The sequence below is a fragment of the Chanodichthys erythropterus genome, chromosome 9, assembly GCF_024489055.1.
Source record: "Chanodichthys erythropterus isolate Z2021 chromosome 9, ASM2448905v1, whole genome shotgun sequence".
In the NCBI taxonomy this organism is placed as follows: domain Eukaryota; kingdom Metazoa; phylum Chordata; class Actinopteri; order Cypriniformes; family Xenocyprididae; genus Chanodichthys; species Chanodichthys erythropterus.
Window position 1 is genome coordinate 30842038 of NC_090229.1, and position 17715 is coordinate 30859752.

Genomic DNA, 17715 nt, shown 5'->3' on the forward strand with positions numbered 1-17715 from the left:
AATGTCAGTTAAAGACCAATGAGAGGGAGTTGTCATTATGAAACTTTCAAACGTTTGGAATCTCTGAAAAGCACTGAATGTGCTCTTACAGGACATCCAAATGGTGTATTGTTTGTTTGTTTGTGTGTGTGTGTGTGTGTGTGTGTGTGTGTGTGTGTGTGTGTGTGTGTGTGTGTGTGTGTGTGTGTGTGTGTGTGTGTGTGTGTGTGTGTGTGTGTGTGTGTGTGTGTGTGTGTGTGTTTAAAAAAAAAAAAAAAAAGTTCCTCAGTTCCTGGGGGGCCACAGCCCTTGCAGAGTTTAGCTTCAACCCTAACTAAACGCACTTGATCCAGATAATTAGTAATTCAGGCTTATTTGAAACCTAGGTATGCGTGTTGAAACTAAACACTGCAGGACTGAGTTTTGCACCCCTATTTTAAAGTATCACCAAGCCAAAATTGGACGCATTTCATGTTAACAGCAATATACACGACTTACTGCCGCATGCCCAAAAGCGCATGTCGATTGCAAATTCTCAATAAAGATTTTTCATTGGTTCATATTTGTGTCTTTCAAAGCATCGACACGCTCTTATTGGACAGTTGCAGCTTCATGACGCCCCTCCCCTGTAATAATATAGCTTGGCGGCCTTCATCTGGTCTTTCCTCCACTCCAAGGCAGTCAGTGACACACTGTTAAGGCGCTTCAGCCCAGCATCATCTAAGCGCAAAATAATTTAAAGCCATGGCAAGGCCTAGAGTTTTCTTCGATATCAGCGCAAGCGGCCAACCACTTGGAAGAGTGATTATGGAGGTAAAGCTTCACATAATATTTTTATTCACCGTCTTATTGCAAGGAACAACTCACTGACGTTTTTCCTGCAAGTCGTGCAAACGCCTTTCTTGAGCGGGTCTCATCGATAGCTGCATGCGCTAGGCTACCTTATGTTATGTGTACCTAAACCCTGCTGTGCTGCAGAACTTAAATATCCTTGTAAGTTACCGTTTAAGTGTTTTGCATTTCTGCTAGACAAATCTCGTGATTTAGTCATGCTTAACCTGTTTGTGCAATTACATGGCAAACAAATGTATAACCTTTAGCCTAACGGTGCTATAAATACTCCCGGCCAAAACAGATTGCTTGATTTATATCTAACGTTAATCCTGTGTACAATTTTGCAGCATTGTGCAACGAGCAACAGTGATGTTGTTAATCTGGCAGTATGTAGGGTTTTAATGTTAATTTCATCAGTCGGACTATAAATTGTTCATTTCCATAGTGACGCTTTGAGGTATTTGCATAAAACTGCTGTTATTGTTATAGGTAAGTTATCGGCAAAACCTGCTTTGCAAGTAAAGCTGAAACCTAATACTAAGCACGCGCCGCACTAGGCCGCGTTAACCCTACTTGGTAACGTTACTTCACCTACAGCACGCTTTCTTGAATGCTGCCAATAAAGTTTACTGACAGAATAACTTGTCTCATATGAAGAGTTTACTTTACCACAGAATAGACAAAGACTTTGCGGTTCCAGCGCTTGCTTTGGGGAGAATGCAGAAATGTATCATGCAGTAGTACGCATTGAATGAATGGGCCACAGATCTTTTGTTTAACCCGGATTCCCTGAAGGCGACTTTATTTTGCGGTGTCCAAACTTCAGCTTCATGCCACACAGAAACTCAAACAATTGCGACAAAACAAGTCAGCGCTTATTTATTTTAATATATATGTATCAAATATATGCCGGATGCTCAAATCGCATCCAGCAATCTCTGTGGAAAGATGTTCTGGAAAGTTCGCCGGGGTGTGTGGAGGGGGATGGGAGGGGACCGTTCTCGCAGCCCAGGCTGAGATTTCCATACACTAGCCGCTAGACTCCTTTAATTATGGGTGTGGGGTTTTTATTTCAAATGTAGTTGTACTTTTAATTTGACTAATTAATGTTAATTTGGAGGAGGGGGTATTTAAAAAAGTGTTTAACACTGCATTACTTGCGCTAGTAAATGTATACTTTCTGAGCGGCCATTTTAGTTTTAGTCTAGTAAAACTCGGAAAATGTTACAGACGCGCGTGGTCAAGATTTCTTATGAGCACTCAAAGTGAGTCTACCGTCACTACATTTTGTGCGAGCAAAACTGTATAATGTGCTGCACTGCCTTGAAAGCCCAGATAATTTTGTCTTCCGCATTGTCGCGGTTTAAGTGGAGAGCTGCGTTCCATTCGACAGGGTCCCTACGCAGTGTTCACTGCTCCCTACTCCCTGAGCACGGTATATCAGTTGAAGTGGACTACGCTGACAATAATCGTTCATTTGGAACGCCCTGCAAACGTCATCAAAGAAAGTCGACAGTGTCGCGGAGATTGATGACATAAATAAATAGATATTTTAATTTACTTTCGAATTTAAAATCGACTCTTAACAGATTTGAAGCTGTAACTGTCATACCATATGAAAATAAATTCTCATTTGGTTAACTGTATAAATGCATTCTTAATCCATGGTCTCATGCGCTTTCTTTTCCACGCATAAACACTCCTGAGGTAACATTTAAATAAAATAAAATAAATGATAGAGCCTTAGCTGCTTTTCAACACTTACTTTTTCATGCCTATTCATACAATAAAACATACAAATGTAACACTCATCGCCATAACCATTCATACTTTCGTTCGTATAAAATGTATAAATACTCAAAACCAGAGAGCCGTTAAACTCTTTCAACGGCTTTTTTTTTTTTTTTTTTTTTTTTTTTTTTTTTTCGTGTTGTCTTTTCATTTAATGGCTCAAACCAAATGTTAACTTGGAAATAAAACAAACATGAGAACCTAAATACAAATGTTTTTACAGCTAGGCCATTTTCTTTTCTGAAAACACACAGTAAGACCACAGCAAACAAACCAAAGTGCAAAATCAAGAGTTTTAACAATACAAGCAGTAGTGTCTCACACAAAAACATAAATAAATCAAAAGACAAATGGCCCTATTGTAAAGACACAGAAAGGGAAGCTGTTCAGGCAATAACAAGTTAATTTGGTTAATATTATTATTTATCATAACAGCAAAAACAGGTAAAGAAATCCCTTTCCCATGGCGCTCGGAACGATAACTGAAACAATTTGTGAACAATTAAATAAAATGAGCCCACCAAACACACTCTTGAATTCTAGAGCTAGATTTCTTCAGGCTCAAGGTTTCAGCATGGTTCTGGGAAAAGGTAGTCGAAACAGTCTCAAGCAGCTCTGCTGATCTCATCTAAAAACTCCACCATAATGTTGTGGATCCAGATGTCATTGTCCTCTTGTGGGTGTCCACAAGGTAGACAGAGATTTTGCGCTCCCAGGGCCATTCCCCCTCCTCAACTGACTCGATTTGAGCCACCAGCGGCTTTTTCTCAACATGGTTACGGAACACCATAGAAGCTTCCTCACACCAGACCCCTTGCTTGACACCAGCCAGCTGAGCAAAAACGCCCTGGAATGGCAGCTGCCTGAACTCATCGATGAGTGGTTTGAGCTGGGAATAGTTGATCAACTCGTACTTCCCATAATCCAGTTCGTACACAGAGACTAAGCCATTGGTCAGGACACTCTTTACCAAAACACGATGCCAATTGTTGTCAATCTTGGCAGCGTAGACGTTATTTTTCTGGATGTTGACTTGGGTTACTTCCTGTTTGTTGTAGAACAGGATCATCTCTCCCATCAGCACCACTAGCTTGTACAGCTCCTGCCACGGCTGCAGCACAAAGTGCCCAGGGTGGCATGCAACCGACACAAACACATCCATGTTTTGCCCAACAAGCGGCAAGTCCATCTGAGGGGGCAGTGTGCGGGCAGTAGACTGTGTAGGAGATGTATGGGGGTTGTCCCCTGCCATTGGCAGGATAGTTTCGAAAACCCTGGCGATCTTGCTGAAGTAGGCACCCCGTTGCCAGAATGGACATGAGGCTAGCTGGTGGTTAATGCTGCTCTGAAGGTCATGAGCTCCACTGCCACTGAAGAGGTAGACATGCACAGTCCTGGTCTCATCAAGCTTGATTATCTTCATGCAGCTGGGGGCTTTGCTGAGGACTGTCTCTCTCAACCACAGAACAGCTTCAGGAGGCCAAACACTCCCATCTGCATTCACGTCCTCCAGCAGGCACTTTATAGCCTGAGGTGGAATGGTGATGAGCTCTCTGAGGTAGATTGGTGGGATCTCTCTGAGCTCACTGACCTCCAGAGAAGCAGGAAGTCCAAGATCCAAAAACAAGATGTCCAACACTTGGCTGCCATGAAGGTTAATGATCTCTGCTCTCGCCCATTTGCCCTTGTATTTAGCTAGACACACTTTCCCGCAGAATGGTTTGGACACCAACAGCTCCCATGTTAACTGAGAGATGAAATGTGACTCAATCTTGTCCATGATGTCTTTGAGTTTGGCCTGGCCTCGAGAAGGCAGCTGACAGTAAATACTGCCATCAGAGCACACATTTGTCACACACACGTTTGTGTACACGCTGTTCACCTGTAGAGGATTCTCCATGGACTTATCCTGCAGGGCTTTCAAGCATAAAGCGTTCACATTGACATCATCGTTCTGAGAAGTGTCATACAGCACAATAAGCGGTGTGTCCTCTCGCTCCACAATCTCAGCCAATAACGTACGACCAACAGCTAATGACTCCAGAGTCTTCAGAACTACCGCATCTGTACTGAATGGCTCTAGACCTGCAAGTTGGCATGTGGTTCCCTGGAAGGGAAGAGTCAGGAATTGATCCCTCAGCTGGAGTATCTTCTTCCTGCTGACCACCTCAAAGAACCCATGATCCACACAGTACACCTTCACGTTGTCCTCTGTGACCTGGTGGACCTGAGCTCTCAGTACTGCATCTTCCTCCATAGCAACCGCCACCAGCTGTCCAATTTTTGGGGAGAGAAGACGAAGTTCAGCTCCAACTGTATTCTAGAATTGAAGCATGGCCTCCTCCATCACCTCCAGAGCTTTAGAGTATCCATCCCCCACAAACCTGAGAACAACATTGTTGGTGCTGCTGACCTCCATCACCAAAACAGATAGAAACTCTGTCGCTGGGATAATCAGAGGAGGCACATGTGGATTGCTGGCACAGAGCATAACCAGTGGTGGTGGGCGAGGACGGGGCTGCGTCTGCACCTGGCATGGTAGTGTGTACAGTATGGCTCTCTTTCGATTGTCCGGCATGGGGTATTCAACCATACACGTATCTGCCAACAAAGACAGATCCTCCAACACATACTGCGGAAACTCGCACCCAAAGGCCTCCTGGAAAAGCTGTGGAAGTGCATGAGCCCACAGGCCCTGGCTGTATTTATTGAGCAGCTGCCGCAGCTTCTGCTTGATCTCTGGGGTCAGAGGCTGGTGAGAGGGCGGGGTGGAGGGAGGGGTGATGAGTGCGTTGGGCTGAGCTTTGGGTGTTTCGGGGAGAGTAAAATCCATCATGGTGGAGTTGGGCGATGTTGGGCTCAAGAGTGTTTGGGATTTCTGGGTTGAAGAAGGAATGTTAATGGCAAGAGTTCTGAGGATGCGGGTAGTTTGCTGGGCAGGTGTTGACTGTTTCCAAGACGCAGTGTTAGGAGACTGCTTGCATGGATCAACAGCAGGCACAGTGCTTGGTTTTGGGGCAGGGTCCAAGACTGGATACACCAGGCGGTCCACTATGTTATTGCTGCCTGGCTTTTCAACAGTGCAGATGTGCGTCCACGTCTCCACTTCTTTGTGCATGTGGAGCTCTTCCTGGAACATATCTCTATAGAGCTGAGGGATTTTAGACAGCCAGACTCCACTGCTGTACTTCTGCAAAAGCTGTTTGATTCGACCCTGAACCACCACAACATCAGCACAGTTTACTGGCTTTTGCTGAGCTGGTGTCCCACTGGTCTTATAAGGTTGAGTCTTTATTTCTGTATTGATCTTGCTGGGTACAAATGTAGTCCCCCCCTAACCCTGGTGATTTCCAGTTCTGTTGCCGGGAAGGAGCCCGGGAGGAGGGGAGGCCGGTGCTGTAAAGCTGGCACTGGTTAGGGTAAAAACTAGATTTGGATGCGGTGCCTCGAGCGGGATGAGTCATGTGTCCCGGTTGCCGCAGAGACAAGCGAGGTTTGACGTTATATGAAAACAAAGAGGAAGACTTTGCTCTCATTTGGAAGTTCAGCAATTTAGAGCAGCCGGACTTCTTCACATTCTTCTGCCGGGCGACCAGCTGTGCAATGTGTGCAGTCTCCTCACACACACCAGCAAAACACATGACCTCCCCAGCACTGGAGCGTTCAAGCCGCACCACACCAGGAATGCTGCGCAGAAAGCTCTCTAGATTGGCATGGCCGAACTTCCGGTAGGGAATCATCTCTCCTGTCAGAGCTCGGTAATCTCCCTGCAGGCGGGCCATGGCCACACCGTGCTTACTGCTCTGAAGAACAGCTCGCAGCATCTTTTTCACCAACTCCACGTCACTCATCCTGATTGCGTTTTCTCTTCACACTAATTTAGCCGTTTAATCTCGCGCGCTCACGCACGTGTATTTCTCTTTCAACGGCTCTGCTTCGTCGTAGTTCTGAATGGTGACGTGGTGCGCAATGACAGTTGGGTAATTTTACCTCTCTCCTTCCTGTGATGTATCGATGTTCCCTTATTCCCTATGCCGTTCGCAGTGCCCTTCGAACGGAACTAGGGCTGCCCTCGACTAAAGATTTTTCTAGTAGACCAGTAGTCGTTCATTTAAGCCATTAGTCGACTAATCGCGCATTTATATTAATAAGCCATAAATCATAATAATGTACCTTTAATCTTATGTATACATAGCCTAATCAGTGCTCAAACACATGCATAAAGCTTGCCACAGCACACCGGCAAACGTAATGATTATGAATGTGTCGTGAAAAAACAGCAAGGAGACTGTCTAAACATTTTAATAATTTGTTTTCTGTGTTTTCAGATGCAGAGATTAAGTCAACAATGCTGACTCATCTCCAAGTTTCATATGGATTACATAATCTGAGAATATTTATTTTACATTTGAATTGGCTTGTTTAAAAGTAGACATTCCAAGCTATAGATATATTTCTTGTGTCTGTGAGGAAAGCAGCCTATACGATGAGTTTTGGTTCATGCTTGTTACGAGCTCAAGTTCACCGAGACCCTTTACATTTTGCATTCTTATCTATGACCAAAAATGACGGAGTATTTTAAGTTAAGTGCAGTGATCACACCAGCGCCTCCATGTCATGCAGTAAACACGCTCTCCACACAAACACTTGGATATGCGCCAAATAATAGCGCACATTTATCTATAGGCAAACATTAAAGAGAATGGACAAAGGTTGCGACTTACATGTTTCAAGTGATAAGCCATATTTGAGGTCGATAAATGATAGGTGAATGTTTGGATTTCCTGCAGTTAATGATCTGTGCCTCTAGGACTGCGTGACCTCGCCACTTCCTTTTTTTTTTTTTCTGCGACTAACTGATTAATAAAATCTTGGTCGACCAAGCCTCTTCAAGTTGACTAACGGTTAGTCGACTATTAGGGAGCAGCCCTAAACGGAACATGTTCGCTCTAGTGATCGACCGATATTGATTTTTTTTTGCATGTTTATGTACCCGATAACCGATATGCAGAACCAATATTTATTTACAGTTATACTTCTGTTTTTGACAATTATTACAACACAAATGAGCTGAACAAACCATTTTATTTATAACAATCACTCCCTCCATGCATACAAAAAAAAAAAAACCTTTACTGAATAATATTAGCTGGAATATATAACATTGTCAGGAAAGTAACAAACAAAACAGCATACATCATTGCATTTTCCAACTAGTGTTATTAATTATGTTTTGTCGGTCTAGATCATGAAATGCTTTCTGACAAAGTGCTGTAACTTATCTATGCATTTACACAAAATTATAAATTGGGCTACTCAACCGCGATCGCGTGTGGAGATACTAAATAATTTCCACAGAGCTGCATTTATTTAGATTTATTAACTAAATAATGGTTATGTAGTAAATCAAATGATTATATAATCTAATAAAGTTAAACAGCACTTGTCAGTTGGCATTTTATGATCTAAATTTAATGTAACGTTAAATCATGAAATGCCAACTGACAAAGTGCTGTTTGACTATAACTTAATCAACCGCGATCGCGCATGGAGATAATAAATAATTCATTTCCACAAAGCGGTAGGCTATATTTGTGTATTAGCGAAATGATTATGTAGTAAATTATAATATAATCTAGGGTGTTTAAACAAGATAATCTTGTCAAAAGTTTCATTCAGTGGCCGTGCTTAAGCCTCCTGATCATCCGTCAGTTGCTAAGCAATATGAACGAACTTTTTCTTCTAATGGTGAGCAAATACAACAGATAGAGAATTAAATTCAGCGCTTTTATTTTCAACATGCACTCATTCTTGTCTGTTTTATTTAATTCATGTAAAGTTACGTCTTTATTGGGGCAGGACATGACGAATTACACTATGTGACTCAATGAGTTTGTCTCAATTGTTTAGAAACAAGCTGCATAAATTAACTATATCAGGAATTTATGTCTCAGATCTCATTTGTGCATGTCTGTTATGTTAAATAAAGTTGATTAATTAAAGCAAACCAAGTAGAACATATACTTTACCTGTGCACTGAGTTGTTATTGACTGATCTCCTCAGACGGAGGAAGTCTCAAAACGGCCACAAGATGGTGCCGTAAATCGGCGAATCCGATATTACAAAACTGATACCAGATTATGGAAAAATGCTTAAATATCGGGAAAAATATCGGTAAACCGATACATCGGTCGATCACTAGTTCGCTCCCTTCGGAATGGAATCTCACTTAAGATGGCGAAAGTCCACTTCGCAGTCCACTTACGGTCGAATGGAACGCACCTGAGGTGTTTGTCAGTCGCATGAAGATGAGACACTCGGTCTCCACACAAGCTTGTTTCTATTTCGCTTAATTGGCTGCATGATGTAGTCACTCAATTGAACACCTTATTGCTGCTGCAGTCATTTTAAATGTTAATTTGTGATGTTTTCCTTTAACAGCTGAGAGCTGATGTTGTCCCCAGAACTGCAGGTATTTATATTTATTTTATTGTTAGTACTTTTCCCTTGTGTGTGATCATAAAAGTACTCATCACCTGTCTGTCATCTTGCAGAGAACTTCAGGCAGTTGTGCACAGGTCAGCCTGGCTATGGCTACAAAGGATCCACCTTCCATCGTGTCATCCCCGGCTTCATGTGCCAGGTATAAAAGATTAAGTCCCAATAGCCTTCTGTGATCTTAGTAGTTTTTTGACACTCTGTTCTAATCTTGAGACCTTTGGATACAGGGAGGTGACTTCACGAACCACAATGGAACTGGTGGCAAGTCAATTTATGGCAACAAGTTTGAGGATGAGAACTTTACCCTGAAACACACTGGCTGTGGCATCCTGTCCATGGCCAATGCAGGCCCCAACACCAATGGTTCCCAGTTCTTCATCTGCACAGAGAAGACTTCATGGTGAGCAAAAGAATTGTGAATGACCACGTGTTAAAACACTCCTGGATCCATGCTGTGGAGTGTCTTGTCCTGTCCTGACTTTTCCTCCACGATTTCTTTCCACCAGGCTGGACGGCAAGCATGTTGTCTTCGGAGCGGTTGTGGAAGGCCTGGACATCATCAAGAAGGTGGAGAATTACGGTTCTACTAGTGGAAAGACCAGTGCCAAGATTGTCATTGATAGCTGTGGCCAATTGTAAACACCCCTTCCACTAACATTCACCCAAACCCTAGTCTAGTACCCCTCAGTGCCCCCTTTCTTAAATCCTGCCGCTAACAACATTCCCATCCAAGTTCCCTCCCTCCTCCCCACCACCACCTCCTTCAGTTGTCCATCTTTGTCTGATGAGTTGCCTTCGCTGTTTCGTTTTCATTTGCAGATTGTCTTGTAGGCCTTTAATTTGTATCAAAGCCTGAAAATAAAGGGGAATTCAGTTTAATTCAGTTTCTCTTTAATTCTTAAAATTTGTCTGTTTTGTTGCTTAAGATTAATAATGAACTTGCTGGTCTAGCTCAAATCTAGTAGTTTAGTGAAGACATTTAGTTGGGAGTTCAGTACTTCACTGAATCTGGTCACAGCAGTTTTTGTTAATAGACATGCCCTCCAGGTAACTTTTACCTCTGTTCTTCCAACAAGTCTATATTGTGTCTTAAGATTTTGAATATACCATGTGTATATGTATAAAAATAGACATGGTCACTATGAATGGTGGTCCAATGGAGGAGGTTTGCTAGATTTTTTTTTTTTTTTTTTGGGCTACCCATTCATTTAAGCCTTTTTTAAAAGTTGACATGAAACTGAAATTGCACATGCCCTTTTTCCCCTATTGTACAGAACTCCCAAAAGGGCATAGTAATGGTAAAAATTAAATGAAGAAGAATTCAATGCTTTTAATTGCAAATCTTTAGTGTTCCACCAATGAACTTGGTGTGTTCCCTCAAGTAACTTGCAGTTGCAAACCTTTTGTGATGGAAATGCTTTTTTCTTTATTTTTTTTTTTATTATTTTTTTTTTTTTTTTTTGTGGCTTTGCGAGGGAATGTAAAGTTTCTCAGTGGAATGCAGTACTTTTGCAAGAGGATGCAAAAGCATTGATATAAAATTTTCACTTCCCTTTTTTTTTTTTTTTTATTGTTTTGGGTTACTTTGTCTCCTTAGGGGCTCTACTATATTGTGACCTGTCTGAGTGGAAAAAATGTCTTGAACAAGGAACAAAATGTAGGGTGGGTCATTATTTCATCCATCAGGGTCCGGTTGCATAAACCACTTAGACTAGTCTTAAAAGTAAAGACACTTTTCTTCTTGAAGAGTAGTACTAATTTTTTAAAGTCCATTACATAAAAAGGTAGATTGGGGTAATTGGAAAAATAACATTGATTACCCCTTGGTTAACTGCAAGTTGGTCAAACTAGTTCTTAAGACACAGTCTTAATATAGTGACTAAGTTTATGCAACTGGCCCCAGGAATTGATTGGATTATGTTGTAATTTTGTAATTGCTGTGATTGTGACGCGTGTGTGTGTGTCTGTGTCTGGTTACTGTGGGGAAGAGGTTATTGTCCCACTGGTGCACATGCCATCAGAGAAGGTGTTGTTAGGAGGAGTTAATGTTTTTGATTAAAGAACATGGGGGCACATGAATATAAAAAATGTGCATGCCTGTATAAATCAGTTGTAATAATCACTGCAATCTTTCATAAATAACAATGATGACTTTCTTATTAAATGCAGTGTCATTCAGCATAATGTTATTCATATCTTTATAAGTAATGACAGCTGACAAATGTAATCTTAGCTGTGTGAACGTTCAATGCCAAATTCAAATGACCTCATTGAACGTAATTACCAGAGCCTGCTTGGCCCTATTACGGCAAATGCATGTTTGTCATTGCATTGCATTTAGATGAATGATGATTTAAAAACTGAATTGTTTTGGCCAGGTTTTATTGAATAACTTAATCAAGTGTGCTCTGAACAATGCTTAAAAACATAATTCTTTGTGCATGTACATACATTTTTAGTAAGATGCATTCAAAACTACATTAAGAACCTTAAAGTTTTGACAATCTGGTTATTCAAATAGTAAAGATGTAAGGACTACTCCTGAATGATGTTGGAGTAGGAATTTATTAAAAATAAGTGAGTGGGGTAGATTTGTACATTTCTCACTAATGCTGGTCATGGAGGCTATTCAACACTGCACAATGTATGTCTAACTTATGTTTAGGGTGACCACCTGCTAATAAGCCCAAGGGGGGACAAGGGCTATGTTTCTGAGGGACAATGTGGGACACTGCCTGCCCACACCCCATGGGCAGACTCACTGATAATGGTTTACTCATTTCAAGCACATACCACCTTACATGATATATTAATAATGCCCTATTCCCCTAAACATGTGTAATTGCTGATGTATGCTCATGAATAGGCCAACCAATGTGTATTTTTTTTTCTAAATGTATGTCCTATATGTATATACATACATGCAAAATCAATTGGTAGTTATTAATAAAATAACGAGGACACAAACATTTACATTCAGTCGCGTTCGGTCCCATTTCTTTGCATACACATACCTACACCGTTTTAGTCCCAACGTGTGCACATTTGTAGAAATACACATTTTGCATTCAGATTGCATTATGGTTTCATAATTACCAAGGTCATAAAATATAATTTGCTAGGGGGGTTCGGGGGCATGCTCCCCAGAGAAAATTTAGATTTCTCTGGTGTACATATGTGCATTTTTAAGACGTTTTAAGGCCAACAAATTGGATAACAGAATGTTAACAAATACATGCATTCACAGTTTTGAGGCAGCTTTAATCGCATGTGTGGTAATTTCATGACTTAACTTACAACAGAGCAATGACGGTCATTGCTCGTATTCTTTTGGGCTTTATTTAAGCTATAATAAAGTAATTATGCAGCGCGCGCCGGCGCATTTGCGCATGAAATTCTTGAGTGCGCGCCGCGAGCACAGAATAACGGCTGATTGGACCTGTTCATTTTTCTGAATTTTACTGACATAGTCTGACAACATCTCATCTGACTGCAGTTCAGTGTTGTTCAACTGAAGCTCCCTCGTCGTCACTTGTAAAACAATTTTCCAATTTTTTCCAATTTTCATTGATTCAACTTATTCGTTTAAAAAGCTGATTCATTCAGTAAAGAAACAGCGGCATTTGTTGCTCAGGGACGCAATTTAATGCTCTGGATTTGATCTGAGCTATATTCGTTGGCAAAATTGTGCAGAAACAGGCAATGATGTCTAAAATGTAAACATTAATAAAATTTATATAACATTTGTTATGCTGATGTCTGGAGAAAAACGGCACTCTTCATGTGATATTTATTAGCAAAGTGAAATAGTGCACTCTAAATGCGCACCGACACTTGTCTAATCTACAAGACAACATCACATACAGGGATGTCAGATCGATTGTGCATCGTTAAAACAACAATTATGATAAATCGCACACCCCTAACCTACCCTCTTCACAGTATAAATAACATTTGAAATTCAGGTCCGTAGACATTACTATTTAGACTCTTGGTGGCAGTGAAACAGCTACTCTGGTGGCGTCAGTCAGTCTATCCTTTTTGGTGGCATTTTATTTTCTTTCACTTCATGAACTTGTGAATGTACATTATGCATTTAAATTAATAGTACCCAATGCAAAATCATACTAGGGTGGCCACAGGGGTGGCCAGAGTTTATGCAGGGGTGGCCGTGGCCACCCCTTGGGGGCGCCCCTGTGCGTGACACGGTCTCAATTTGCGGGACGCATGAATTGGGCTTCAAACGCTGTGCGCGCACGCGCTACGCGGGACGGGTGGTCACCCTACTTATGTTTAATTCAGTTCATCAGCTCATTCCGTGAGTGCTCCATGACATCTGAACTGAGCTGCTCTGCGCCTGCTTAATATTTAAGCAAGATTAAATGGTGTCAGGTCTGACTCACCTCAACACAGGTATCAAAATATACTTGTAATTGCTGTGTAAATGCATTTATGCCACCTCTGAACAGCAATAAACAGTCTGTGTAAAGACATAAAATGGCACTTCAGTGTAAATTTGGCAAAAGATACCAAATATTCCTCGCTGCAGACTGTAGCGCGATGACGTCACGTATTTTGACGTCACGTATGTGTTACCGCGCATGCGCAAAGAATGACGTATCGTCTTGTATGTAATACGCGTAAGTTAATGGCACCTTATATACTTATTTTAAGTTTATTTAGTTTATTTTTGTGTACTATATTTTTGGACAGTTTCTGTCGCTTTGGCAATACTGCATGTAAAACATTTATGCTAATGAAGTAGTTAGAAGTTAAACTGACTAGATAAAGTATATTTTCAGTCTCTACCAACTAAACCAAAAAAATAATCAAACTGATAACAGTGATAACTTTCTTTTGTGTGCGGGTATAATATATTGTATGAGATATATATAGATAGATAGATATATAGAGATATAGATATATTATATAATTTATGTGTATGTATTTATATATCATTTATATCATTTACATATAAATATTACATATTTATATATATATATTATAGTGTATATTATTTATATATTGTGTATATATTTATTATACCGCACACATACATAATATAAAAAAATATAATGTGTGATAATCTGTATGTGTAATTAATTCATAATTCTGTAATTATAATTGTAAAAGAGAGATATGCTTTGTTTTGAAATAAAAGAAAGTTATCACTGTTATCAGTTTGATTATTTTTTTGGTTTAGTTGGTAGAGACTGAAAATATACTTTATGTAGTCAGTTTAACTTCTAACTTCATTAGCATAAATGTTTTACATGCAGTATTGCCAAAGCGACAGAAACTTACCAAAAATATAGTACACAAAAATAAACAACCATGACAGAGGAACTATTAAAATAAGTATATAAGGTGCCATTAATGTTTACAGTAATATTGCAATATACACAGTGAAGTGCAACAGAATGTGGCAATAACCTTTTAAATAAAATACTATAGACACACACATCCGTAATTCCTCATTATATAATTTTACCTCAGATGGCATGTTCAAAACAATGGATATGTGTACTCAGTTTTGCCGCTCTGTTTTTTTTATTTTTATTATTAGAATTTTTATTACTATGTTCTTGTTGTATTTGTATTGTATATGTGAACTGGAAGCTTCAGCACCAAGTAAAATTCCTTGTGTGTGCAAGCACACTTGCCAATAAAGCTCTTTCTTTTATTATTTCTTTGTCGTTTTCAACATTTTTACATATTAACTTCTGCCAAGTTTTCGCATGCGTTTTAAGGACGTGGAATGTCACACACGACGTCAAAACACGTGACAATACCGCGTAACTCATATGACACGCATGCGCTGTCAACATGTTATGGCGCATGCGTTTTAAAGACATGCAATACGTAACATACGTGACGTCAAAATACGTGACGTCACCGCGCTACAGTCTGCAGCGAGGGGTATCTCAAAGATACGGGAGACAAGGCTCAGCAAACTTATTCACCCAACAGAGGACGCTCGCCTCAAACGTTTGTACAGATTTAAAGGTACAGGAAAAGAAAACCAAAGCCATGTGCTCTGTTGTCAGCGCGTTTGCGTTTTTCTCTTTTTTCGACTGTAATTTAGTAATTTTATAATGACCTCTTAAAGGGTTAGTTCACCCAAAAATGAAAATTCTGTCATTTATTACTCGCCCTCATGCCGTACACCCGTAAGACCTTCATTAATCTTCGGAATGCAAATTAAGATGTTTTTCAATCCATAAAGGTACTAAAAACATATTTAAATAAGTTCATGTGAGTACAGTGGTTCACTATTAATATTATAAAGCAACAAGAATATTTTTGGTGTGCCAAAAAAATAATAATAATAATAATAATAACGATTTATATAGTGATTGCCAATTTCAAAACACTGCTTCAGGAAGCTTCAAAGCATTATGTATCAGCGCGTCGAATCTGCGGTTCGGGGCGCCAAAGTCACGTGATTTCAGCAATTTGGCGGTTTGACACGCCATTCGAATCATGATTTGACACAGAAGAATCATAACACTTCGAAGCTTCCTGAAGCAGTGTTTTGAAAACGTTCATCACTATATAAGTCGCTATTTTGTTTTTTGGCGCACCAAAAAAATTCTCATCACTTTATAATATTAATATTGAACCACTGTACTCACATGAACTGATTTAAATATGTTTTTAGTACATTAACGGATCTTGAGAGAAGAAATGTCACTGCTGGCTATAGAAGCCTCACTGAGCCATAGGATTTCAACAAAAATATCTTAATTTTTGTTCCGAAGTTGAACGAAGGTCTTGTTCCGAAGTTGAACGAAGGTCTTACGGGTGTGGAACGGCATGAGGGTGAGTAATAAATTACATTATTTTCATTTTTGGGTGAACTACCCTTTAATGATTACTTCAAAAATACTCTGAATTTACTGAACTAAATAATAATTCACGCCCCGTGAATTCAATTCCTTAGATGTCTGTGATTAAAGAGTCCTCTTAGCTCCTCGGATCAGGATAACACACTCCCTGTCCACGAGGACTATCAGGTTGCGCACGGCAGTACAGGTTCTTCTCGCAGTCGCAGCGGTCCAGTCTTCGGCGGAATTTGGCGCGTCCACGCAACAGGCAGACCTCGCCCAGAGCAGGCACGCGCTGACATCTCCTGCCAGTCAAGTACAACGCGCAGCACAGACCTTCTTCACAGTCGCGCGAGCGCACACACGGGGACATCTCGGGCACTGCAAGTGAAAAAAAAGGTAATTAGGGCAGTAATGTAAACATTAATGTCTTTCTTAAACTTACAGAGAAAATGTTTAACAGGCCAAAATTTGCATATTATCTTAAAATAAATGTCTTACCTTACAAATTACCTTATTTGTAACAAAAAATAGGTAATAACTATACACTTTGATGTTGTCACACGGGTATATATATATATATCACGACCATTGTCACGAACTATTAAATAGCCACAAAACGGTTTTTATTGTTTGAATTTCTTAAAAAACTACACAGTTTTAAAGCTGGGACTTTGTTTAATATCATAAGTAACCTGCTCTGTCTTGTCTGTCGACCTGTTGTCAGTGTCCTCTTTGCTCCGTGATGCATTTATCACTGACTGTGGCGTGACAGCGCCATGGCTTGTCGGACAAAGCAACAGTAACTAAGGGGGGCGGGTCTTTGCGAAGGGTCACCACCATAGACTGTAAAAAATAGGTTTCATGTGACGTCACTGTATTCTATCGCCGCCATATTTGGGACCGGTCACAGCTGCGCGCCCTGTTAAAGTCTATGGTGACAGCAGCTACAACTACCAGAGGAAGTCCAACGAAACGCTCTCAGAAGGTTCACAACAAGTTTATAATATATCTGGGATATGTGGTGCTGTTAGCCGTTTCAGCAGTCGTCAGAACTACAAATTTATTTGATCCCAAAGTAGTTAGATCGGCGGAATTATTGGCTTCATTCCGAAGGGTCCACACCACTGGCAGCCAAACAGCAATGCACAACATTAATAACTGCTGGGACTGTATATAACATTATAACGAAAACACGACTATAATAAAATGTTGTGAATTCTCTGTGTTGTTGTTTCAGCGTGTTGTTGTGGTAAGAGCGCGTCGACTGAGTTAAACATTTATTGCATAACTTGTTCAAACTTCACTTGTGCATTCGCGTCATTTTGTACAGATAAAACTTATTAATTTTATTAAGTATAAATATCTGATTATTCTCATAAAGTATGTGTTTCGTTGAGGTAAATAACCCACAGAGCTGATGATCATAGCTTCAGCGCAAGCGCTCAAAAAGTAAGACAAAACATTAATATGATTGGGACTGTCATCTTCTTATACATGATTTTATAATCGTATATTACGGTGGCCGAGAGAGCTCAACGCGCTGCAAATAAAGAAAACATCTTCATCAGTTTGACAACACACGCGCTGCAAACTCCACAACACTAACAAATAGTGAAACGCGCTGCAAATAAAGAAAACATCTTCATCAGTTTGACAACACATGCGCTGCAAACTCCACAACACTTACAAATAGTGAAACGCGCTGCAAATAAAGAAAACATCTTCATCAGTTTGACAACACATGCGCTGCAAACTCCACAACACTTACAAAAAGAAAAA

The 17715-nt window shown here is 40.3% G+C and overlaps 1 protein-coding gene and 1 pseudogene across 1 annotated transcript; one reads left to right on the forward strand and one right to left on the reverse strand.

Annotated features, from left to right (window-relative positions):
- The first annotated feature begins 633 nt into the window (after positions 1 to 633).
- ppiaa (peptidylprolyl isomerase Aa (cyclophilin A)) lies at positions 634 to 9865 on the forward strand. The gene is made up of 5 exons (XM_067395318.1): positions 634 to 792; positions 9047 to 9077; positions 9160 to 9248; positions 9334 to 9506; positions 9613 to 9865. Exons 1-5 carry the CDS (start codon positions 724 to 726, stop codon positions 9743 to 9745), a joined length of 495 nt encoding a protein of 164 aa, XP_067251419.1. The 5' UTR covers positions 634 to 723; the 3' UTR covers positions 9746 to 9865.
- Positions 2757 to 9040, reverse strand: LOC137027293 (tudor domain-containing protein 7A-like; annotated as a pseudogene).
- Positions 9866 to 17715: the final 7850 nt, after the last annotated feature.